Source organism: Protopterus annectens, chromosome 2.part1, assembly GCF_019279795.1.
Source record: "Protopterus annectens isolate FY-2018-M chromosome 2.part1, PAN1.0, whole genome shotgun sequence".
NCBI classification, from domain to species: domain Eukaryota; kingdom Metazoa; phylum Chordata; order Ceratodontiformes; family Protopteridae; genus Protopterus; species Protopterus annectens.
In genome coordinates this window covers 1,580,793,538-1,580,820,873 of record NC_056729.1, presented here as the reverse complement: position 1 = coordinate 1,580,820,873, position 27,336 = coordinate 1,580,793,538, and the positions used below count along the sequence as shown (strand labels likewise).

At 45.2% G+C, this 27,336-nt stretch overlaps 1 protein-coding gene across 1 annotated transcript in view; it reads right to left on the bottom strand.

Moving 5' to 3' along the window:
* Positions 1-27,336, bottom strand: part of ESPN (espin) — a 3,774,415-nt gene that overhangs the window by 2,058,445 nt on the left and 1,688,634 nt on the right. Inside the window, exon 6 of the mRNA XM_044063026.1 lies at positions 12,791-12,989. Within this exon, the coding sequence (XP_043918961.1) occupies positions 12,791-12,989 (199 nt within the window). The remainder of the gene's footprint in view (positions 1-12,790; positions 12,990-27,336) is intronic.

Sequence of the window (27,336 nt, the reverse complement as noted above, 5' to 3'; positions counted from 1 at the left end):
CCAATATCGGTTCCGTCTGACCTGGCTCCGAACGCTCGACTGGCTTCGGAGGAGGAGGTGGAGAAGCCATGGGGGGCATGGCATTTCAGGCTTCGAAGCAGAGTGGCTCGAAGCAGACAGCATTTTGGCCAGGGCCGGGTTCTCTAAGAGCCTCTTAACCACTTGGTCCAGATCCACATCAGAAAGCCTGGAAGAATGAGTCAAGGGATGGGTCGAAGGGGCCGAAGATGGAACCGATTGAAGGATTGGAGAATGAGGGGTCTCCAATATCGGTTCCACAACTGGACCCCGAGGCAAGGACTCGATACACGGCTCCAGGGGCTGTAGGGCTGATGTATGGACCATGCTAGAGGAACTTGGAGCTGATGACTTGGGCTCCGAGGATCCTTTGGAAGACTTCGACCCCTTCGAAACCTTGGAAGAGGTGTCAGCCTTATCTAAAGAAGCCTGAAATTTAGGCTTTAGGAGTCCTCTATCCACCAATTTCCTGCGCCTTTCCAGGAGGACCCTAGTGCTAAAAGAATGGCAGATAGAGCACACCTCTTGTAGGTGTACCAAGCCTAAGCAGTTGACGCAGGTGGAGTGATTGCCTGTAACAGACATTTTCTGACCACACTCACACCGTTTAAACCCTGATTTTTGCTTTTCAGACATGGTTTAACAATAACAACAACAAACCCTCTGATATAGGTAAAGATATGTATAAATGTATATATCTTAACAATCTACTAAATCATGCTAAATATAGAGTTTTAAATATCCAAAAACTTTACTACTGTTAGCTAAGAAATATATATAAACTACCACTCTAACTGTGTGTGTGTGTGTGTGTGTGTGTGTGTGTGTGTGTGTGTGTGTGTGTGTGTGTGTGTATATATATATATATATATATATATATATATATATATATATATATATATATCTAAAAACAACACACACACAAAACGGCTGACAGAGCCCTGTCACGCTCAAAGAAAGGTCAAAGGCCTGAAGAAAAGGTAACTATTTAACGGTTCTAGCAATCTAAACTAACCAGAATCCTAACACTATACTATTAAACACTCTACTATATATCTAATACTTAGACAAAAACATTTTTGAAGAAAAAAAGAGATTATAATTAGAAATTTAAAGTCACTGGCCCGAGCTAACTCCGACGAGCTGTTGATCCTTTGCTGCGGCAAACTAGATCTGGGGATTCATAGCAGGGCATCATGGGATATTCACTGGGTCTCGAGCTTCTCTGAGAGTCTGAGCTTCAAAAGCGGCCGATTCGGAGCCGAGAGATCAGCTCCGACCCATGTGTAAGAACAAAACAGCGAGATAGAACAACTTCACATTCATAGACTTAAAAACCTTAAGCTACCAGAAAAGACTGGAAGCACTGTCCCTTTACTCAGCACTTCACAGACTTCTGAGGGGGATCTATGCCTTATATTCCATGCCATTAAGGACCCAATGGTCCTGGATCTCTCATATCTCTATAAATCAAACAGTCCCACAAATATCAGAACAGATATCTAAATTTTCAACAGAAACTAAATAAAGCATGGAAGGAGAGAGAGTATTTTAAACAATTTGTTCCCATCTCTGAAATAGACTCCTGCTGCAAATCAAGCAGTGTGATACATTATCTTCCTTCAAACAGAAAGTGGATTACTGAGTGGGTATTCTTAAATTCACACCGGGCTTCACTGGCCTATCCCTCCTTGAAAAAGGAGATACAGTCTAAGGGTGGATGCTAGCAAGGTGTAATTGTTCACAAGACTCAAGTTGCCTTTTATTTCTTGTAGTTGGTATGAATGAAACATCTCCAAAGCATGTAGAACTTGAAAAAAAGAAAAAGCAAAATAAAACTTCATGCACTAGAATCAAGCTGTTTATTTACAACAATAAACAATACATTTCAATCTAGTGTACATTCCATATCACCATACACACACACGTGTGTGTATGTATTTATATATCTGTGTGTGTATGTATTTATATATACATATTTATACATATTTATACATATTTATATATATTTATATATTTATATATATATATATATATATATATATATATATATATACATATCTTTTTTTTTGTATATACATACATACGCACGTGCACACACACACACACACACACACACACATATACACACACACACACACACACACACACATATATATATATATATATATATATATATATATATATATATATATATAGTATTGCAGCACACTATCACAAAATACCTGACAGCACAGAATAAATTACTATTTAAATAATCTTTTTTAATGCAGACTTAAAAGAGTAAAGTTCATTTAGTTTAATTTAGAACAATAAGATTACCAAATCTGCAATAGATTCCTCACATTTAACCCATCACTGTCAATGCCGCAAAAATCTTTCTTGGCTGGAACTATCTCACGTTATGAACTATAACCAGTAACTAATAGCTCACAAAATAATGAACAATCCTGACAACGTACCTTCCCTAAAAAATCTTCTACAATCCTATTCTAACATTCATAATCTTCGATCATCTAACAAAGACTTACTCAAAGTAACCAAAGTATCCAATACAGCAGGCAACTCACTTTACTCTAACTTTGTTGCCAAAAATTGGAATACCTTTCCACATAGTATTAGATCCATAAGCAATCAATCATTTCAAAATATCTCTCAAAAGATATTTATTTGAATCTTGGCTTTGCACATGTAACACTCCAGGTTAATTATTAACTTAGCACTACTTATACAATTGGCTGCACATACTAACTCTGTTAACATATCCCTTCTAACAACACTACTTCTCTAAATGTAGTTAGATTCCTAGCTGCAACTCTCACCACGGAAGTATTACTAACTATGCACTACTTTGCCTATGTTATTCTCCCTACTTAACTTCCTAAAAAGAAGTTATGTACTCACCATAACGTTCCATGTTTGCTGTCCTTGATCTCGCCTTCCTTATTCCTGTTTAGGTTAGGAGCCAATCCTCGGCTCCGACTCGGCCATGCACTATAGCTCGAGAGCTTTTTACTGGCTCAAGGCTAACCCCTATTCCAACATGCCTACTCTTGTTGATGGTTTACACCTTTATATACAGGTGTTCTCTTTTATGTAAAATAGAGTATTTTTTCTGCCGGTATGATCTAGTACTGGATTATCACAAACGAGATCTGAGTAAGAAGGGGAGACTAGGACTAACCAAATGGCATGGTAAAGGGAAACTCAGCCAGTGTAGCCAATAAAAAGGAATTCCTCTCGATCCTCCAGGAAGGGGGAAGAAATGTAGGATGCAAGAAGGAAGGCGAGATCAAGGACAACTAACATAGAACATTATGGTGAGTACATAACGTCTTTATGTTATTTTGTCCCTATTTTGCCTTCATTGTTGCCGTTTGGAACCACATCCCCAGCATCTGTTTCTTGGGTGGCTCACTGGAAAAAACTCTTCAGGACCGTGGAGCCAAAGGATGCCCTTTTCTGGGAGGCCACATCTACTTTGTAATGAGTGATAAAGGTATGAGGATTAGCCCAAGTAGCTGCCGCACAGATCGAATCCAAAGGCAGTCTGGCATGAAAACCAATAGTCGCAGCCAAGGTCCTTGTTGAGCGTGCTTTAATTTTTCCTGGAAGTTTTTTGTTGCTCAAATCGTAGATGTAAATTATAGTGTCTGAAAGCCACTTACATAAAGTCACCTTTGAGACTAAACAACCTTTCTTATTCTCCGCAAAAGATATGAACAATTGGTCAGATTTTCTGAAGTCCTTGGTCCTGTGAAAATAAAAACATAACTGTCTATGAACGTCCAGTTAATGGAGCTAATGGAGCTTATACTCTGCCTTGTTAATATGACTGGGGAAGAAAACTGGAAGCTCTATGGATTGATTCAAATTGTGTTCAGAACACACCTTGGGTAAGAAAGAGGGGTTGGTTCTAAGAGAAACTCTATCTTTGTGGAAAATCCAAGTACGGGGGACGAATAGATAAGGCCTGTAATTCTGAAACCCTGGTAGCTGAGGTAATGGCAGTTAAGACAAGGGTCTTCCATGTCAGAAATTTCAGTGGACAAGAAGCAGATGGCTCAAAAGGAGGAAGAATCAGAGCGTCTAAAACTAAATTTAAGTCCCAGGGGCGTAGAGGTTCTCTTATTGGAGGTCTTAAGAGGGTAGTACCTCTTAGGAATGCTTTACATAGCCTATGGAACATGATGTTGGAGCCCATTTCTCCCACTTGGAAAGTAGAAATGGCAGCCAGCAGAATCCGGATAGTAGCTGCCACTGCTCCTCGCTCAAAGGTTTCAGCAAGAAATTCGAGAATCTTCGAAATGGGTGCAGTAAAGGGATCAATCTTATTTTTGCTTGCCCAACAAGAGAACCTCTTCCAATTACTAGCATAAAGTTTCCTCGTAGTGGGCTTATGGGAGGAAATCAAAATGTGCTGAACTGCCAGAGAAACATTGGGAAGCCTGGCTAAGACTGAAAGTGGAGAAACCAAGCTGTCAGCTTGAGAGTTTGAATGGGAGGGTGGAAAGCACCCAATTGATGCATCAGGAGATCTGGAGTTGGGTCCAGGAGACAAGGCTCCCCCTGCAAATGAAGCCAAAGGAATGGGAACCATATCTGATGAGGCCAGTATCGGGCAATGAGGATTAACTTGCAACCCAATGACTGTGCTTTCTGAAGAGCCTTGAAGATCAGGGGAAATGGTGGAAAGGCGTAAAGCAGTCTTAGGGCCAATTGTGAACAAGTGCGTCCCTGGGTGACTGCCCTGGTGGCGGGACCAGGGCAAGGTACTGCTGCATTTGCTGTTGAGGTGGGTGGCAAACAATTCACAGCATGGTTGAACCCATTTGTGAAAAATCAAGTCCACTCATGAGGCATCAGAATAGCCCTGCTGAGCTTCTTTGCTATCACGTTGGATTTCCCCGGGATGTGCTTTGCAACCAGAAAATGTTGGGAAGACATCACCCATTGCCAAAGTCATAGAGCCTCTCAACACACAGGATAAGACCTGGTTCCGCCCTGTTTGTTGATGTACCATACTATCGACATATTGTCTGTCTGAATTGCTATAGTCCCGGTAGGTACAGAGTCTTAAAGTGCTTTCAACACCAGAAGCACTGCTCTCATCTCTAGGACATTGATGTGCAAATGGTACTTGTATTCCTGCCAAGTCCCTTGAACAGTCTGTTCCAGATAATGCCCCCCCCCCCCATCTGGGAAGCATCTGTGGTTACTGTGGCTATGGGTTGGGGATTAGAAATGGTCTGGCTATTGATACCAGAGGGGAGTGAAGCCACCATGCTAAGTCCTTCTTGCAAGACTCCGTGATCCATATCTGATGTGAGATTGGCAAGTCCTGGAATGACCACTGAGCAAAAAGGAGTCACTGCAAAATTCTCATGTGGAAGTGCGCCATAGGAACCAGAGTAACTGCTGCAGCCATCGAACCCAGGTCCTTGAGGACAAATCTTGCCTGGATTCTCTTGCTTGCCATGGGGATTGAAACTTGACGACGAATGGTTAACACTCTTTCATGAGGCAGTTTTGCTATCATGGCACTTGTGTCTAAACCTGCCCCTATAAATGTAATATACTGACAAGGCAACAAGGCAGACTTTTCGCAGTTTATGGTGATGCCCAGTTGTCTACATGTGTGAATAGTGGAGTCCTGTGCCTTGATCAGTTGATGCTTGGTGGTGGCAGTGAGGAGCCAGTCGTCTAGATATGGAAACACCCAGAATCCTAGATGCCTCAGGTGAGCCGTGACTACTGCCATGCATTTGATGAACACCCTGGAGGCTGTGGTGAGACCAAAGGGCAGAGCTCTGAACTGGTAATGACTGGCTCCCAGCCGGAAGCGTAGATACCTCCTGGATTGCCTGTCCATTTTTATATGGTAGTACGCATCCTGGAGATCGCTAGAGCACATCCAATTGTCCTGACCCAAAATGGGAAGAATGGACTGCAGTGTTACCATCCGGAACTTTGTTTTCTTGACTGATTTGTTCAGTTTGCTGAGATCCAAAATGGGCCTCCAGTCCCCTGTTTATTTTGGAACTAAAAAGAACCTTGAGTAAGTGATGGATTCGATTTGGTCTGTGAGGACTTTCTGGATGGCTCTTTTTTCTAGCAACCTTTGAACTTCTAGGTTTGCTTGATCCCGAAGACTGGGTGGAACATCTGGCACTGACTGTTTCCTTGTAAGGGGTGGTTGGGCAAAGGGAATTTTGTAACCCCTGTATATTATCGATAGTACCCATGTATCTTCGGTGATTGTTCGCCAGGCTTTTGGGTACAAGGATAATCTGCCCCCGACTGCCTCCAGAGGCGGATAGTTGGGCCTCCTTTCAGGAGCGCTGGAAGGGCCTGCCAGACAAAGTATCTCTGTCGGCCTGATTCTGCGGACCCCCCCCCCCCGCTGCGAGATCGGCGTCTCACGTTATTATTTCCCCCTCTGCCCCTGGGGGAAAAATCTCCACGTGTGTCAGGCGCAACTCCTGAGATTTCTGGAACCACATCTTACCACTCTTCTGACATTTGGGGTAAGGTCTGGAGGGAGCGGAAAAACGTACTCCCCACAGCAGACAGAGTTTTGCCATCCCATTCACACCTGGTAAGAGTCTCTTTTACCTGACCCATGAACAGCGATGAGCCGTCAAAGGGAGTGTTGGTAAAGGAGGACTTGAAGGGCTCTGCAAATTGACAAAGGCGCATCCAGGAGTGTCTATGCAAGGCAACTCCTGTGCCTGCTGCCCTACTCGCTCCATCTGCTGCATAAGAGATCAGCTGCATGGAGGAGTTAACTACAGAAGTCAAGGTTGCAAGCTATGAAGCCGCCTTGCTCGCAGCTCCTTCAACTGTAGGATCCTGTAGGGTATCTCCCAACTCCTTTAGGAGATCCCTCTGAAGGCGTGTAAAGTGGGACAAATAATTCAGCGATCTGAGAGTAAAGGCTGCTGAAGAAAAAATATGCTTTCCATACCTGTCCATTGTATGGGACTTTTTGTTCGGCGGATGGACAGAAGAAGTCTTTGCTAGTTCTTTCTTGGTGGCTGCCGCCACCACCATAGCATCAACAGGCACACCCTTTGATAGAAAAGGCTCATCTTCTGGGGCAGTTTTGAATTTTTTGAGCCTCCTCGGAACTGGTTCCATAGTTTCTGGAAAGCTCCATGCTTTCCAACTCACTAGGGCCAGCAGTGGGTCGAAAGGTGGAGACACCCAAGAGGTGGAGGGTCGGGAACCAAATGCATCCAGGTACACAGACTTGTCCTCAGAAGGGGCAAGGGATTTCCAGGCACTCCTCTGTCTAAGGACTTCCAGGATGTCTGAAAAAGAGACATCATCAGAGGGGGGACCGTGGGGACCCTTCTGAGTCCTCCAAGTGAGAGACTCAGGGGAGTCCAAATGATTCCTCTTGCATTTCTTCTTCCGAGGGACCTCCTCTGAGGGGTGCTCTGTTGAGGTTTTGGAAGAGGTGGGGTCGCCCAATGGGGCATCCTGGAGAATGGGTTCCCTACGCTTGGAGGGGGGGGGGGGTTCAGAGGCAGACACCGGCACTGAAGGGGTAGAAGCCAGTGGAGCCGAGGGTGGAGCGGTCTCAGAGAACAGCACACTCATCACCTCGAAGGCACCATATTCCCGGCCCGAATGAGTTCCCAGCTCCAAAGAGACCAGAGATCTCCTCCGAATCGAGGGCAATGGCTCCAAGGCCGATGTAGGAGCCGAGCTCACCTGCACTGAAGCTCCGAGAGGGAGAGTGGGGTTGGACAAGTGTCCGATGCCACTTCCTCCCCTCGGAGCTGACGAGAGAACATCGGCCCCCCAGATCCCTCGATAGACTGAATAAACGAGGAAATCAGAGTGATAGACTGAACCAAGAGACTGGTGGTAATCGGATCAGATGGTTCCACCACGACTTCCATGCACTCTGGCTCCGAACTCAAGGGAGTCGGTGGAGGAATCGATACAGGTGTTGGTTGGACAGTTGGCACCACTTCCTTATGGGCTAGGCTCGATAATATTTTTGCTAATGATGGTGTCTTGAGAAGCCTTTTCACCACCCTCTCCACATCATCAAACGAAAGACTCCTGGATGATCAAGAGGAATTGGTGGAAGACCAATGAACTGCCTACCACAGACCGCAAAAGCGGAGACTGCGGAACAGACTGCACTGGTTCCAGAGAGGGAAACCTGGTTCTCTTGTGAGTCCTGACTGGCTTCGAGACTACTGCACCAGAGAAAAAGCTTTGTTGGAACCAACACAAGGATCTGACAAACCGGACGTTTTTTACTTTGCTTTGGGTGGCTCCGAAACTGGAGCCGACGAGGACGATGGTATAGTGGACTTGCCCTGGTTTTTGACTGAGTACCCTCGGTGGTGGTGCTGCGGTAGCGTTGTCACCTCACAGTAAGACGTTGCCCGTTCGATTCTCAGTTAGAGCGTCTTCTGTGTGGCGACATGCGTGAATGGGCATTCCTTCGTTGAAGGTTGTGCGTTAGGCCCGGCAAGCCAGCATGTAAAAAATCTACTGCCAATCATTAGCGGACCGGAGTTCCGCTGTGGCGACCCCTAACCGGCAAAAGCCAAAAGACACAAACAAACCCTCAGAAGAAGCATCAAAGGGGCTCTTCAATAAGCTATGCAAAATCAACTTATTTTTCCTCTCCTGCAGAACCCAAGAACTAAAGGCATGACATACAGAACACGAGTCCTGCAAGTGGACAGCCCCTAAGCAATAAACACAACTCATGTGCCCGTCTGTAAGGGACATCTTCTGGCAGCATGAGTCACACTTTTTAAAACCCAAAGGTTTTGTCTCCTTAGCAGAATCCTTAGACATACTATCAAATAACAGACATCAATAATAATGACAGTAACAATACAATTGAACCATCACTATACTACAACTGTAACTTCAACTTTAACTTTTTTTTTTTTTTTTTTTGAAAAGTAGGATTGAAGGGGAAGAGTCTCTAAGTAAAATGCTGAACTCCCCCAACAGAGGAGAGCCTCTAACTTAAATGGCTGCTCCTGTAAAGGTAGAGAAGAGAGAGTGAAGGGAAGAAAAAGCCCTATAATTAAAACGCGAGGCTAAAAAGGAGAAGAACCCTCTAAGTTAAAACGGGTTGACAAGGACAAGGAAGGCCTAAAGAAAAATGACGGCCACAACAGCAACAAAAAACAGCAGCGGAAAAGTTTAGAAAGGGAGCTAATCTAATCAGAAACACTTAATATACAGAAACTAACATTATCTTTATTCCAAAGTTAGAATTTAGTCAAAAAGAAAAAAAACACTTTGCCTGAGACAGTACGAGCAATCCTGACGCTACAAAAGGCAAACGAGATCTGGATAACTACCGCTAGGCATGTTGGGATAGGGGCTAGCCTCGAGCCAATAAAAAGCTCTCAAGCTATAGTATACGGCAGAGTCGGAGCTGAGGATCGGCTCTGAACCCAAACAGCAAGAATGAAGGCGAGATAGGGACAACATAGCATGTAATGTTATGTTCCTCCACATATATAAGTTCGACCATATATTTGTCTATATTCAAGTGTTTAAAGTCTTGTTCTATTTGATACTATGTCGATATTTTAGTTTTTAAATTTTTATCCTGTAAGTGTCATTTTTTTTGTCTATAATTTTTATTACTTGATGTGATGATTTTGTATGTAAGCTTAAGCTGGAGCTTTTCTCCCCGGGCCTCCGATGAAAATGGGGACTGTCCCAGTCAGACCATCTCGGTAAACAAATGTAAAATAAATAAATAAAAACAGTTAGGCTGCACTGCATCCTTATACAATTGTAATAAGGTATTTTGAATGCATTCGGTTTAATCACCTTCATTGTTATCTTCTACAATTACCAGTGAATATTGCATTGTTTTGAAATCCAAAAAATGTGTGGCATCAGTAAATGAAATCTGCTTACAGAAATCATTATTTATTATTTATTTACTTATTTACTTAACATTTGTTTACTGGGTTAGTCCACATGGACCACAAGTGTCTGTTTTCACTGGAGTCCTGGGGAGAAAAGCTCCATACAGTAACAGAATAAAGAGTTATACATGATAACAGTATTAGGTTACAGAGTTTACATGGTAACGGGAGTTAGTAAACATGCTGTATAAGAGTTAACAAGTTTAGAATACAAAGTTGGAGTACAAATTTCTGAGCGCAGCACTTTCATGAGTTAACACAGGTACAATATATGTGCAAGCCAAGGGATTTTCACAGTAAGAACATATTTACAAATAATTGAGCATCAGTAGAGCATAAATTTATCATCTCTTTTGTCGTTATCTAAAACGTCCTTGCATACTTGTTTTAAATTTTACAGGCTTTTCCAACACAGAACACCTCACATCATACATCTGACCAAGCAAACCAAGCTTGCAAAACTGAAGTCAACATAGTGAGTGAAAAAGGTTTTCCTTAGTAAAAATGTGTTCAGAATTATTGGCCGTCTTATCTATTTACATTCACTCTGAAAATTCCTGAAACATTTGAAAATGCATCTGTTAGATATAAATAATTTTTAGCAGAATTATTTCTGTTAAAAGTAAATTTGAAATTGTTCTTTTTCTTTGCTACATCAGAGAAAGCTACTCGTGTGCCAATTCTTGGAGATGCCATTATTCATAGTCCCCCTATCAAGTCTGTGGTCCACAATATAAGCTTTCTTAACACTGTTACACTTGGCATTCCTACTACTAACCATAATTTGACTTGAAGCGGTCAGTTCATACCTTGAAATTCCTTTAGCAGTTACTTTATCTACACATTCATTTAATATCATAGAATGATCAGGTCTTTTGGAAAATATAGTAACACTATCTAAAGTAGTTCAAAAGTCTCCTCGACTATGCTATGCCTATATGCTTTTACAATCTCAGACATGACAACATTGTTAAATATATGCTGACAATGAAAGCTGTCTTTATGTAAATGATATCAGGCTCATTTTTCTGTATAACCTTGGACTGATATTCACAACTCTCTCTCCTCACAATTTCAATTCTACAAACTGAACCTGTTGCTTTTTTGCTGTTGAGATGAAAAAAAATCAGTACTGTGACTCACATAGACATTAAGAAATGCAAAACAAATTTCAAAACTTGCCAAATACAACTATATTGTCAACAAAATCTTAAATTAGACATAAAAATACTGAAACATGAATAAATAAAAGTGGATTCCCAGTCATTTAAAATATATTAACAAAAAGAACAATGCCTTCTCCTATGGCTGTTCATTATCTTAGTTCATAGGTCAGTACTAAGCTAACTGCCCTTGCGAGACATTGTAAATATAGCCAATTATCCCTTGTGAGACTCAAACCCTGCACCTTGTGTTTGTAAGGTAAACACCTTAACCATTAGGCCACCCTCCCAACAATACTGACTTTTCATATACAGCAACACTGTGTTTTAAAACAAACTCTAACCAATAACTTGTTAATTTTAATGCTATTAACATCTTTACAAATAAAAACATACCACTAATTGCTATTTAATCATACTGGTATTTAGTTAACAGTGCTGAAAAACAGGGATCACGGACACTCACTGTGGCAATTAATCCCAATTTTTGCCTGCTGTCTTTGGTGAGATATCTACAGTAGGCCAACATTAAGTTAAATTAATGTTAAGTGCCCAAATCATAACATGCCAAGAAGCAAAAGGCCCATATGTGCTTTACAAAGGAAATCACGAGTGGTGTGTTTTTCAAGTGTGAGCCAGCAGTGATTCTTTTATTTTGGGAGATTTTTCCCTTCCTTCTACATCTGCAACTGTAAGGGTAGTATATACAAGTTTAGGGTTGTGGGTAGTTTGACCCCCTAGATAAGGTGTGGGTAACATGCCCCATGCTAAAAATTCTTACAGTTGGAGATTTTGCCCTCTTCATATTTTTAGGCATTTTGTGTTCAGGATTTATATTAAATGGCATTTTCCACTTTGATATTTTATAAAGGATCCATCTTTGGCAAAGTATGATCCATTTGACATTTGAAACATCCTGGCAGAGCCAAACAAGGGACAAAGCTGCTTGACTTGGGAGAGGACTGGGTATTAAGAGAAAACATTTTACTCTGTCATGGGAAGAGCTTCATATCTCACATTAAAAAACTACAAAGTATATGTAAGGTGTAAGGTGCTATTACATATGTGTTCACTAAACAAAAACTATAGATTGCTTTGAGATTATGTCATGCAGATAATCTATGTGCATAATCATATCTATCTAATCGCAAGGAGGGAGTCAAACAAGATCTAGAAGAAAATGATCTCTTCCAATCCAGCATTGTACTGGCACATCTAACTAAATCTACAATCTTTTTGGCTCCACATATTTTCGTCTCAAACAAGAGATGAACACCACATACCACACTCAAAACTTCATTGATCAGAGTTAGAAAATACGAAGAACAGGAACGAGAACAGAAAAAGAAGGTACATTCCGTTACCGCCCAGTGGCAGAAAAAAAACATGGAGATTCCCTCACAGTTTGTAACAGAGAAGCATAATGGTGTGCAGGCACAAACCCTTCTTATAAAAAAAATACTTTCCTTGAAAGTAGCAGAGACTATATCTATGAAAATTACCTGAATTTGGGAACTGCAAGCTTGAAGAATGAGAAAGCTTGAAGAATGACAAATAAACAGATTAACATAATAAGGCACACAAAGCATACATCCAGGTAATGCAAGCTTGGTGCAGGTGGGTGCATCTAAACTACTTGGCACAGGAAGAACTAACCTGTTCCTCGGCCAGTTGGTTGACTGTTCCTCTTCTCACCAGTGCTTGACTGACTTGAGTTGCAAGAGTCATAGTTGGATAGTGTACTGGTTGGTGAGCCAACGTCAAAGCAGGCCTGCTGTGCAGATGACATGGTGGTATTTGGTGACGACAATCCAGAGTCTGGCTGCTTGAATTCCATATCTCCCGAGGGGTCCCTGGATAGGACTCTGTGTTCTACACTCTGTGACAGAAAAGACAGATAGAGAAAGAAAAATTATTGAAAATATGACAAAAGCAATGAAGTAACTGAATAATAAACACAGCTCTGCCAACAGCATGAGCAGATTACTATGTGTACTACACTGCAGCCAAAATAAATATTGCAGCTTTCTGATAAGTGGGATGAGATTTTTTTTACATGTACCCCCAACCCCCTCCCAAATGCATAGACACACTAAAACAATGGAACATTCTCATGGGAATCGCAGTGAAGGTAATTGAAAATGGATTACTGCAGAAGTTATGAGTAAGAGTGTGCCTTTTGCCGGCAAAGAATGATCACTCAGTAGTATTGTAAAACTTTGAAATCTTTAAATACCATTTAAAAAAAAGAGTTATGTACTTACCATAACTTGGCATTGTGTTATCCTATGTCACTATTCATCACTGTTGAGTCCTAGGATCTGACATCTGATCCGATCCGGCAACGTATCAGACAGCTTCTAGGCTTGAGTTCCTCTCACTCCCACAATCCCTTGCTGCCATCTAACCCTTCAGATCAACTTTGCCCTAGAGCTAGAAAACAGATAAGGAAGACCTTAGCCACCAGATAATATATCTCCACTTCCTCTAGGTCCCACAGAATCAGGGAAGGAGGGAGGTATAGTGATGAAAAGTAACATAGGATAACACAGATGTTACGTTATGTTAAGTACATAACTCTATCTGATGTTATCCATGTCACTATTCCTCATTTCTGGGTCAGAGTCCCCAGCTACCATACAATCCTGGATGGCTTCATGGAAGGACATATTGAAGGACTGTGGAGCCGAAGGAAGCCCTGGTCCTGGAAACTAAGTCGAGCTTACAATGAGTAACAAAGTGTGAGGAGTAGACTAAGTGGCTGCCACACAAATCTCATCCAAGGAATGCCGGGACAAATAAGCAGCTGATGTGGCCAGAGATCTTGTGGAATGATCTCTGACTGGTCCTGACAGTAACAAGACTTTTGACGAATAAACTGTGAAAATACATTTCGAAATCCAATGAGAAATAGTAACCTTGGAGACCGCCCAACCATGTTTGCTAATATAAAAGGCAACAAATAGCTGGTCAGATTTTGGGGAAACTCTTGGTCCTGTCCTCGTAGAATCATAGTTGTCTATGAACGTCAAGTGTATGCAGTAAATATTCCCCTTTATTGGAGAAGTTGGGGAAGGAAACTGGCAACTGAATGGACTGATTCAAATTCGCCTACATGGCTTCTTTTGGCATGAAGGAAGGACTGGTCCAAAGAGCCACTCTGTCTTTGTGAAATACCAAATATGGTGGTTTAATGGAAAGAGTCTGCAACTCGGACACTTTTCTTGCCAAAGTTATAGCTACCGGAAAGGTGGTCTTCTATGACAGAAATTTCATATCACAAGTTGCAGCAGGCTCGAAGAGACTCTGTGTAAGAAATCGCAGCACAAAAGAAAGATCCCAAGGGAGAGAAGGATCTTTGACTGGAAACCGAAGCAGAAAAACACCTTTGAAAAAGGCCTTACAAAGGCGAGAAAAAAAGTAGGCTCCTCACAAACATGGAAGTTGGAAATAGCTACCAACTGCAACTTAATAGTAGAGAAACTAGCTTCATCCTGAAAGAGCAAAGACAAGAACAATAAGATATCTGGAATGGGAGCCAAGAAGGGGCCCAGATTTTGTTGTTTGGACCAAATAGAAAACCTTTCCCAATTTCCTAGTATATACCTTTCTGGTGGAGACTAGAATAATGTCTCTGATGGGTAATGGAACCCTGGACTGATTTAGGATTAGGGGAAGTGGACAAACCATGCAGTCAGATGCAGAGTCTGAAAATTTGGGAACGTAAGATTGGAGGGGTAAGAAATGAGATCCGGAAAGGGATCTAGTACCCAAGGGGGATACCGCAGGTGAGACCGTTTAAAGGGGAAACCACATCTGCCAAGGCCAAAAGGGGGCAATGAGGATCAAGGTGGCCTTGAGGGATCGAGCTTTCTGAAGCACTCTGGGAATGAGGAATAGGAGGGTAAGTATAAACGAGACCCCAAGGCCAATCGTGAACCAGAGCGTCCCTGGGGGACTCCCCAGCTAGGAGAATCAAAGCAAAATACTGACTGCATTTCTGGTTGTGAGAGAAAGCAAACAGATCACAACTCAGATGACCCCATCGAAGGAAAATCTCTCTCTCACCACTGATAGATTCAGGGACCACTCATGAGGACTCAGCATGAGGACTCAGGATGGCCCTGCTGAGTCTGTTTGCTAACACAATGGACTCCCAGGGCATGTGTGTTGCAAGAAGAAAGCACCCCAAGGACATTGCCCATTCCCACGCCCTCATGGCCTCATGACAAAGCAGATAAGAGCATGTGCCCCCTTGCTTGTTAAGGTACCACACAACTGCCATGTTGTCCGAGTGAACTGCAATGGTACCTAGAGGGAAACAGTCCTGAAAGGTTTGCAACGTGAGAAGAACTGCTCTCATCTCCAGTAGATTTATGTGCAGTTTGGTCTCTGCAGGGGACCACGTACCTTGGACAGTCTTTCTCTGGTAATGCTCCCCCCACCCCAACAGAGAAGCTTCTGAAGTGACAGTGGTGCTGGGAGGAGGAAGAGAAAATAGTCTGCCCACAAGGAGATCAGGAGAATGAATCCACCAAAGGAGATGACGCATGCACACTGGGATGAGACAAATTGAGGCCGTCATCGGGTGAGAAAGAGATGGTCACTGGACTGCTAGAGTCCAATGCAGAACCATCATGTAGAACCTGGCTAGCGGCACCAAACAGATGGCTGCTTCCATGGACCCTAAGGCCCTGAGAATTAAGCGGACCTGAGGACGAGACAGATAAGATGAACACACTTGAGAGGTAACGCTGCAATCACTGACATGGTGTCTAGCTGAATTCTGATGAACTCCAGGTTTTTGGATGTAAACAGGTTTAATTTGGGTAGATTCACTGTGATTCCTAACTGGTCAAACAGGCAAGGCATGTACTGAGTGACTTTGATCAGTCGATGCTTGGTGGGAGCTGTGAGGAGCCAATCATCAAGTTAAGGAAACACCTGGAATCCTTGCAGTCTCTGTGAGCTGCAACCACTGCCATGCAATTGATGAACACCCAGGGGGCTGTGGTGAGACCAAAGGGCAGGGTCCTGAAATGGTAATGACTGGCCCTTAAGCTAAAGCAGAGATGTATCCTGGAGTGGCTATTTTTATATGACAGAACGCATCGTTTTTGTGCGGAAGAGGCATGAAGGACTGTACAGTGAGCATCCGGAACTTAGACTTATTGACAGAGAGATTTAACACACTTAGTTCCAGAATTGGACATGGGTTCCCCATCTTCTATGGGACCAAAAAGAAAAGAGAGAGTACATTCCAGATTCTTGTTGTCCTGGAGGGACGTCTTGAATGGCTTTCTTCTAAAGAAGTCTGAGTACTTCTTGCTGAGCTACCTCCTTCTGATGGGGTGGTGCATTGGGAGGGCACTTCATGATTGGAGGGGGTGGCTGGGAATAGGTAATGAAATAACCCCTGAAATAATGTTTACCATCCAGTGAACTCTTGTAATGTTTACCCAGACCAAAGGGTGCAGTGACAAATGACCCCCTCGACTGCCACCAGAGCAGGACAGTCAGGCAGTGCATCAGGAGCGCTGGAAGGGCTTCTCAGAGAAGGGTTCCCTGGAGCCCTGATTTTGTTGTCCCCCACCCCGTCCCTTAGGGGGCATCTGGCATTGAACCCTCTTCCCCAACCTCTAGAAGAGGGCTCATCCTGAGTGTCTTGGAAGGAAGACTGTGACTTATGAAACCATAATTTCATAGTCCCCCACTGAGTCTTAGAAAAGGACCATTGAGGAGTAGCAAACTTGATTCCCACAGCTGAAAAGGTCTTGCCTTCCTGCTCACTGCAGGTGAGTGCTTCCTTGACTGAAGGACCAAAGTGGGTGGATCAATGAAAGGGGATGTTTGTAAAGGACACCTTAAAGGACTCTGCAAACCCACAAAGGCGCAGCCAGGTGTGGCGCCGAATAGCAGTGCCTGTACCTGCCACTCAAGAGGCACCTTCTGCAGCACTGGAAATCAGACTCATCAAGAAATTTGACATGGAAGTAGGAGTAGACAGCTTGGGGGTCATCCTACTTAGTTCCCTGGCAGGCAACAACTGAGAGAGGAAGTGGTGAGTTCCTTGACCAAATCCCTCTGGAGTTGGGTGAAATGTGCCAAGTAGTTAAGCACTCCAGACTGAAGGTAGCTGAGGTGAAAACCCGTTTTCCATGTCTGTCGATCGCCAGAGACTCACAGTTAGGGGGATGAACAGACATGCATTGCCCTTCTAACTCCTTTTTGGTAGAGGCAGCTACCACAATAGCATCAAATGTAATGCCCTTTGACCAAAACTGCCTGTCAGAATGAGGACTCAGAAACTTGACGGAGCATTTTGGTACCGGCTCCACAGTATCTGGCTCCTTCCATGCCCTGCTGGTGATGAAATCAAGGTGTTCGTCACTGGGGGTGGGGGGGGGGCCCAGGAGGTAAATGGTCCCATCCCAAAAGCCTTCAGGAACAAGGACTCCTCAGAGGATGGAGGTAAGGAAGACCATGTACCCTTTAACTTGGGGATTTCTAAGATGTCCCCAAAGGAGACATCCTCAGTCAGAAATCTGGGGGACCCGTCCCCTTCATTGAGGTCCATATCCTCGGAGAGAGACTCCGTAGGGCAGTCTAGGTGCTTCCTCTTGCACATTCTCTTCCGATGCACCTCCTCTAGGCTCGGGGGATGATTTGGAACTGAGGGGAAGCCCAAAGAGGGCAACTCCCTTCTGAAGGCTAGTTTAACAGGGCTGACAAGGAACAGGATGAGAGCAGTTCGCTCCCAGGGGCTGCGAAGGTCCCTGGAAAGCAGGAGAGGTAACTCAAGTGGAGGAGAACACCCTCTCTACTACCCGGAAAGCCAAAGGGCAGGACAATATCCCATCCCCACTCCTGGCAGGTAGGCCCATCTGAGAAGAGGGAACAGAGCAAGTCAGTGCTTCCTGGCCTCCAGACAGCACCGGTCCAGAGCTTTCAGGGGTCAAAGCACCAAGGGGAAGGGACCAATCTGAAAAAACAGGACCAGAACCCTCACCCAAGGATTCCAGGGTGAAAGAATGGGCCCGGGACTCCATCTGCCTGGAAAAGGATGAGCGGAGGAAGTCAGGGACCCAGGTGGGGTAAAGACAGAATTGGCTGTAGGTGTTCCCATCTCCTCATGGATGCATCCCAGGGCCTGGAAATCTAAAACTACCTTGATCAGATAAGGAGAAGAAAGTGAAGCGATAAGAGAATATCCTCTGGCCAGATGGGCCGGGTAAGCAAGAAGTCCCAACTCAATCTGAGCCTTGAGGAAGGACCTCATCATCTTGTCCACATCTGAGGGAAGCAGGCTCCTGAAGGACCTAGAAGAAGCGGAGAACTTAGCTGGGGAAGGATGCCTGGACCCGAAGGACCACCCATGCCTCTCAGGAGATCAGCTTCTGAGCCTGGAAGCAAAAGAGGACTGCCCCAAGCGAGAACCCAAAGGGGAGTTCTCTATAACAATGGTGGGATCCGACATGAATCCCAGATCCGTCTGCCTCAGATCCAAGGACAATGGAGTATTTGAGTGTTTGGATCCCGCATGACTCAGATCCAAGGAAGTTGGATCCGTGGTAGGTCCAAACCTGGTCAGATCCGAAGGCCTCAATCTCAATAGTCAAACAAGCTACAGAATCTATCAACTGCAGAAAACAACAGAATTTAGCCAAAAGATAAGGAAAATATTAAAGCACTTATCCCAACAAGCCTCGAGCCAAGGCAGTCACATCTGATGCTAAGTGTGGCAAATGAGATCTGAGGGGTTAGAGGGCAGCAAGGGATTATGGGAGTAGAAGGAGCTCGAGCCTAGAAGCTGTCTGATAAGTTGCCGGCTCAGATCCGACATTGGATCTTAGGACCCAACATTGAGGAATACTGATATGGATAACATCAGATCATTTTATATGACCACAGGAGTACCACAGCCTATACTAAAACCAAATCCACATTTCTGATTCATGAACTTGCCTCAGTGGAGTCCTGTTGGAGCATTCATGCCAATAAATCTTTCCACTAAAAAGATTCAACATTTGCAAATCAGCCACCATGAAAAGTTGCAAACAAAAGTTACTTATTTGGCATTTAATTTATAATGTATTGATTTTTCATTCTATCCCTATCAACATACTTAAAACAGATGTATTGCATGGAGAGCTGTGATTATCCTCTGATATTCAGAAAAAGACAAATCAGTTAAGCACTACTCTAGCATGAGACACAGTCTTAACAAATGTTAAGCACCTCCTGCTTAACTTCTTAAGGTCACCTCTCACACTAGACAGCCAAATCTGCCAGCAAAGACAGGTGGTAACATGTCCCTCACGTCTTCTCATAATCTTAGAAAGTAGATAGAATAACAGGATATGTGTTCACCTGCGTTTTCTGAAGGATATGAAGTCTGAAACTTAAATAAATGCTATTATTTAGTGACTTTAATCCTCACTGATTTAGCTAAAAAAAAACACCAAATATTTTATGAGGAACAGATCAAACACAGGAGGTAAAAATCTGAACATTCTGCAAAAACATATGAGAGGCACAGCAAGGCGAGTGTAAAGGTTTAGTACTGTAATGCAGAAAGCACTTTCTTTGTTTGATTAAATAAACACAATTTAATGATGGAACCGTAATCCTGACTCCCACACAATATCAACAGTCAGGTCACCGGCATCCGCATTCAATGTAATTCGACACAGCTATACGTGACGTCGGTCACCAAAACTATTCCACTCAACTTACTGTTAGACTGTCAAGTCAACGGCACATGATTTTTACTGTTATGCAGGGGGGCAAGTCCCCCTGCACCCCCCTGCAAATGATATATACCAACTCTGAGATCGCACTACAATGAGGAAAAGGGTAACTTCCCTGTTCCTGACTGTACTGCGATCTCCACTCACAATACTGAACTCAGACTATGGAATTACACTGCACGTAGTCTTGTAAATTCATTGTAGTCCAGTTCGACACTGTGCATCTTTGAAAAGTGCCTTTCAACCACATGCCGTTCGATCAACTACAAGATTACAATACTAAACCGAGTGTAAACATAAGGGACTATGTTACACTGTCTTCCAGACACAGCTCACTAAGTTCTTTTAAAACTTTGAAAGCTGGCGAAACACTGAACTTTTTTTCCTGTAACTGCTGCAGATAAAGCTCCATGCACTACAAAGAATTATGATTAAGTCTCTGATCATAAATTTTAGTTATGTGTTTTCAACAGGGATATCAAGATTCACCTCTCAAGCTTTGTTCTCGAGGTGAATTTCTTGACATCCATGTCTTGAAGTCTTAATAAGCAGGTTATGAATGGTGACCTGTTCATAATCCTGTACATAATACATACCTGACAGGAAAATGCACACCACACTGTTCATCTGAATCACTGTTTTCTGTCAAAAACTTCAGGCGTTGCCCTACCAATAGCAAAATAATTAAAAAATAAAATAATTTTTATGTCTCAACAGAAAATATGTTATGAAAACTAGCAAAGAAAAATGAAATCAAGGAAAGTACTATCTGTTATGGGCAAGGAAAATTAGAAGTTATGTACTCACCATAACGTTCCATCTGAGTAGGTGACTTCATTCGGATGCAACCTGTGGGTATCGGATCCGATCTCGGATCCGAGCCAGCAATTCAAAAGCTTAGGCTCCGAGCTCCTAGCTCCTCCCTCTTACCCATAACCCCTTGCCAAGCCCTGACTGACCTCAGATTGAGTTTGCCTCAAAATACTGACCACAGTATACTAAAACAGCATAAATACTCGCTCTATAAAGGTCAGGGGGATGGAGGGGGGGATGGTTGCATCCGAATGAAGTCACCTACTCAGATGGAACGTTATGGTAAGTACATAACTTCTAAATCTGAAGTAGGCAGACTTCATTCGTCTGCAACCTGTGGGACAGAGTCCCTAGCTACCTGAATCTTGGGCCGTCATGGAAGGATGTTCCGAGCACCGCTGAGCCAAAGGATGCTCTTCCTCTAGAAACAACATCCACCTTGTAATGAGAAATAAAAGTATGAGGCGAGGCCCAAGTAGCTGCAGCAGATATCATCCAACGAAACACGGGACTTAAAGGCGGCTGACGTAGAAACTGCCCTAGTAGAATGAGCCGTAACCCTCTGAGGAGCAGGTCTGCCTGAAGTGTCATATGCCTGCAGAATGCAATTAGCAATCCATTTAGATAGAGTGACTTTAGACACTGCTTTACCCAGAGCAAATTTAGCAAAGGAGATGAACAGCTGATCTGATTTCCTGTGGCCAGCTGTCCTGTTAATATAAAACGTAATTGTCTATGAACATCCAATGAATGCAATTTGTATTCTCCTTTGTTTGAATACTTGGGAAAAAGACAGGCAGATTGATTGACTGGTTAATATTGGATTCAGAAGAGACCTTCGGAAGAAAAGATGGATTGGTCCTGAGGCACACCCTATCAGGGAAGAAAGAAAGATAAGGCGGTTTGACACATAGAGCCTGAAGCTCAGACACCCTTCTGGCTGAAGTGATAGCTACCAGAAAGGCAGTCTTCCAGGAAAGGTATTTTAAATCAGCAGAAGCTGCAGGCTCGAAGGGAGGAGCAGTAAGGGCCTGCAGGACTAAAGACAAGTCCCAAGGTGGTACAACCTCCTTGACTGGAGGCCTTAACAAAAACTCCTTTGAGAAAGGTTTTGCATAATTTCGCTGTCATAAGGGGAGCTGTGTCCTGGCCAATGTGATAATGCGAGATAGCCGCCAATTGTACCTTAATCGTGGAAGAACTGGCCCCTTGATGAAAGAGGTCTGTTAGAAAATCTAGCACCGCAGAGATAGGTGCTGAAAAAGGATCCACAGTTCTCTGTCCTGCCCATATAGAGAACCTCTTCCATTTACTCCGATAAACCTGTCTGGTGGAAGGTTTATGAGCAGCCACCAAAATGGCTTTGACCGGTGAAGAGATACCGGGAGTCCTAATTAAGGTTGGAATTGGAGCAGCCAAGCTGTCAACTTCAGGGTCCGCAGATTGGGAACTGGCATTCCCAGAGGGTGAGAGATGAGATCCGAAATTGGATCCAGAATCCATGGTGGATTGATTTTGTGAGACCATACGAAGGGGAACCAAGGTTGTCGAGGCCAGAATGGGGCAATGAGAATCATTCTGCTCCCCAAACTGTTGGCTTTCTGCAGAAACCTCTGCATCAGAGGAAGTGGAGGGTAGGCATAAAGGAGACCGGGAGGCCAAGCATGCACCAGAGCATCCTCGGGAACTCCTGGTGGGGAAGCAGAGCGAAGAAATTGTCGCATTTGGCGTTTGAGGGAGAAGCAAAAAGATCGCAACAGGGTTGCCCCCAAACGGCAAAAATCTTCTTCGCTACTTGAAGATTGAGGGACCACTCGTGTGGAGAAAGGATGGTGCGACTGAGCTTGTCCGCAAGGATGTTGGACTTTCCCGGAATGTGCGTTGCTATCAGAAAGCGTTTGGTGGAAATTGCCCATTCCCAGACTCTCATGGCCTCTCGACAAAGGGGGTAAGACCTGGTTCCTCCCTGCTTGTTGATATACCAGACTACGGACATGTTGTCTGTCTGAATCGCAATAGTCCCTGTAGGAAGAACGTGGTGAAGTGCTTGCAACGCTAGGAGCACCGCCCTCATTTCCAGGACATTTATATGCAATGACGTCTCTGTGGGATTCCACGTGCCTTGGACAATCTTTCCCGCAGAATGCCCCCCCCACCCGAGGCAAGAAGCGTCCGTGGTCACTGTGGCTCGGGGAAATGCAGCGCAAAAAGGTCTTCCTGCTAGGGGCTCCGGAGAAAGAAGCCACCACAGAAGGGAGTCCCTGCACGCTCTGCTGACTGCAATCGGAGCGTTTAGAGACGAACAAAGAGGAGACCACTGAACTTGAAGGGTCCATTGAAGAACCCGCATGCGTAAACGGGCATGAATTAGAAGCGGGATAGCTGCCGCCATAGAACCTAGGGCCCTCAGGACCGAAGCTGCAGTTGGAGATGGTTGAAGGATTGCTGTCACATGACACCTCAGGCTGACGATACAGTCTGGGGTGAGGAAGGCTCGCATTGATCTGGTGTCTAGTCTTCCTCCTATGAAATCTATAATTTGAGTTGGATTCAGAAAAGATTTCTCCCAGTTGATCGTGATGCCCAGCCTTGGTGCTAGTTGAAGGAAGTAATCCCTGGCTGAGCACAGAAGATGCCTTGATGATGCCGTCAGGAGCCAGTCGTCCAGGTACGGAAAGACCTGTAATCCCTGGAGCCTCAGGTGGGCCGCTACCACCGCTAACACCTTGGTAAACACCCTGGGGCTGAGGTGAGACCAAAGGGGAGGACCCTGAACTGATAATGACTGGCTCCCAGCCGGCGAAGAAACCTCCTGGATCGTCTGTCCATCCGAATGTGGTAGTACGCATCCTCGAGGTCTACGGAACACACCCACTCGTTCTCCCTCAAAAACGGGAGTATAGATTGCAGGGTGACCATCCGGAACTTTTGCTTGGTTACTGACAGGTTCAACAGGGAAAGGTCTAAAATTGGTCTTAAGTCCCCGTCTTCTTTGGCACCAAAAGAACCTGGAGTAAAACCCTAATCCGGTTTGATCTGGGGACGCTGGATGGCTCTTTTCCTAGCAGCTGCTCGATTTCGATAGCTGCCGCCTCCCTTTGGTCGGGTGGAACATCTGGGAGGCTGCGAGATTTGGGAATCTTGATTAGGGGTATTGAATATCCTCTGGATATAAGACGAAGCACCCAACTGTCTGTTGTTATGGACTCCCAAGAAGTCAGGTGCATCGAAACCGCCCCGACTGCCTCCAGAGACGGACAGCCGGGCAACCCTTCAGGGCTGCTGCGTGGGTCTCTCAGAGAAGGGTTCTCTGGACCCAAAATTGCCAGGAGCCCCCCTGCCTCTGGCACGACGACCTCCTCCTCCTCTGCCACGGAAGGACTGGTTATCCGGAGCAGGTTGGGACTGCTGCGACTTCCGGAACCACATCTTCTTCTGTCCCTTTTGGTTCTTAGAGAAGGACCTCTGGGGAGCTGAGAAGCGGACTCCGATGGCAGACAGCGTCTTCCCGTCCTTTTCGCTCTGGACTAATGTCTCGAACAGTCTTGCCAAACAAGGCAGAACCATCGAAAGGGGCATTCGCGAAGGTCGCCTTGAAGGGCTCAGCAAAATCACAATGGCGGAGCCAGGCCTGTCGCCTCATGACAAGGCCTGCTCCGCTGGCTCTAGCGGCTCCCTCAGTAGCATGAGACAGCAGCCGCATAGATGTATTGGATACAGATCTGAGAGTGGCCATTCGGGTGGAGTAAACCTGTTTATCCTCACTCGAGATGGACTCGGAGGGAGATGCAGCGTATTCTTTAATCAGATCTCGCTGCATCCTAATGACATGTGCCATGTAGTTCAGCTCTCAAGGAGAAGGTCGCTGAACTAAAAACTCGCTTCCCAATGCGATCCATCGAACGGGACTCCTTGCCCGGAGGATGGACGGAGGGACTCTCCTGGGCCAATTCCCTCTTCGTGGCTGCAGCCATCATCATGGCATCTACTGGGGGACCCTTACTCCAGTGGGTGCGGTCTGATGGAGGAGAAAGAATGCGGTCCGGGCGCTTAGGGATAGGCTCAATGGTGTCCGGATCCTTCCACGCCCTGATAGATATAAGATCTACCAGGGGTCAGCAGGAGGGGACACCCAAGAGGTAGAAGGGCCCGCCTCGAATGCCTCCAAGAACACAGACTCGTCCGAAGAAGCCTTGGGGGCAGACCACCCCCCCTGATCCTTAACATCTCCATGATGTCTCCAAATGAGACGTCCTCAGGGGGTGACCTAGGGGAGCCTTCCCATTCATCCAAGTCCGTGTCTTCAGTGACGGACTCAGGGGAGTCCATGTGCCTCCTCTTGCACTTGCGCTTCCGAGGTACTTCATCGGGGGGGTTGTCCGAGGAGTACTCTTCAGCAGATGGATGTTCCAAGGGAACCACTTGGGACATCGAGGCGGGCTGTCCCTGGGACCGGCTGGTGGGGCCTGGCCCAACTGCAATGGAGTGCGGGATGGAGCCGTGGCAGGGACCGGGGGTCCGGATGTCCTCGACAGTGCCCTTTCCATAACGTTGAAAGCCGAGCGGGAGCCAGCTTCTCTAAGCCCCGAGAGCCGACCCCCACTCGGATCCGACGTACGGATCGGAGTCGGAGCCGAAACCGTCGGATCCGAGAGACCAGTGTGCTCCGACCTGGACGGAGCCGAAGACACACCAGCTCCCTCGGATCCGAGGCTCGGCCCTCGGCTCCGAGAGGTCGGGTCCGAAGTACCCGAAGCACTCAAGGGATGGGACGGATCCGAGGTGCGCCGACCTATCGGATCCGACCCACCCCCGGATCCAAATCTGCACGGCGCCGATAGCTCCGAACCCGTGGTATGGGTCGGAGAAGGAGCTAAGGGGCGAAAAGGGGTCGAAGCCCTCCCGGTTGGGGGCTAGGAGCACTCACATTTGCATTTGGGCCTGGATGAATTTCCTCATCATCCGGTCCATATCAGCTTCGCTCATAGAAAAGGTCGATCTAGAGGAGGCCACCGAAGCGGACCTAGAGAGCCGTCTCGGTGACCTCCTGGAAGGGCTAGCCTCCTCCTCCTCGGGTCCAGGAGAGAACTGAGGGGAGTGGAGCCGAGGAGGAGGAAAGCTAGAAGGCACAGGGGAAGCCCGCTTAGATGGAGGAGCCGAACTGGAAGCTTCGGCTCTCCTCTTGTGGTGCTTCTCCCTGTGCCTCTCCTTCTGTCTCTCCCTAGAAGAATCCTTCCCCTCCGGCAACTTTAAGGGAGGTTGAGTCCCAGCCGGAGGGGGAGAACTCACAGCAACAGGTTGCTGACTGGAGGGGGCAGAGGCCGAAGCAGTATCTGGGGGTAAAAGACCTGCCAGCACCAACTTCGACCTCCGTTCCCTTAAAGCCCGGGGGTTGAACCCTGCATAAATGGTACAACCAGAAGACAGGTGTTCAACCCCAAGCATGACGCACCGAGTGTGGCCATCTGCTGGGGACAGCTTATGGCCACACTCGGTACATTTCGAAAAAACAGCCTTAGGGGCTTCAGACATTACACCTAAGGCCTAAACACACACACACACAAACAAACTACGAAAACCCGAGAAAAATTAACTAAAGAGGGAGGAAAGCCTTAACCACACACAACTCTAACTATATTAATAACAAAAATAGAGAATTTCAAAAATTTTCCTGTCAGAAAAACTACACTTATCTCAAACCACGCCAGGAGCTCTAGAATTCCGTTGCTTCTTGAAAAGCGGCAAACGAAATCTGAGGTCAGTCAGGGCTTGGCAAGGGCTTATGGGTAAGAGGGAGGAGCTAGGAGCTCGGAGCCTAAGCTTTTGAATTGCCGGCTCGGATCCGAGATCGGATCCGATACCCACAGGTTGCAGACGAATGAAGTCTGCCTACTTCAGATCTTCTGTTTCCTTTTCCTTTTTAAGGGCGCAGTTTCTTCTGAGAATTAAAATACTGTTCCCAACAGCAATGCATAGCCATAAGAGTAATACTGCATGCCATGGAGGAGGGGGAGGGAATGGGTCATAGTGGGATTTACTCCCTCCACAACAGAACTTTTGGTCCATCTGGCTTTCCCTCAAGACCAGTCTTCATCAGTCAGGAAAAATCAGATGGACCAAGACTTCTGATTCGGAGGGAGTAAACCCCACTAAGACCCATCCCCCACGGCATGGAGTATTATTCTTACATGGGCGGTCACAAATTAACTGATTCTTCCACCTAGCTGAAAAAGTTCCCTAGATCCTCACCAACATCTAACCAACCACCTTCTACATCTCCTAAATAAAACACTTTCCAAAATCTTCAGACTGTTTAAACCCTAACTACATCAATGGCAAACCAAAGAACTGAAAGTACTTTGTAGACTTACAAACAAAGCATGGAAATACTAGAAAGCAGGTCCAACTCCAGAACAAAGGATGCATTTCAGTCATCTTAAATATTTCTCTCTCCTCAAAAGCTACCAGATGGCATAAAGTAAACCTCCTTTGAGAATCACAATCTACTCCACATAAACCAGAAAAAAAAATTCTGGACCATGGTTAACAAGATATCAGGACACAGCCCAACTAATACCATTATCATTACAAACAACAAAAACCCCTTTTTTGCATGTGGTCAGGGAGTTGCCTCTACTGTCATCACCTCTCTCAGTTCAGTGC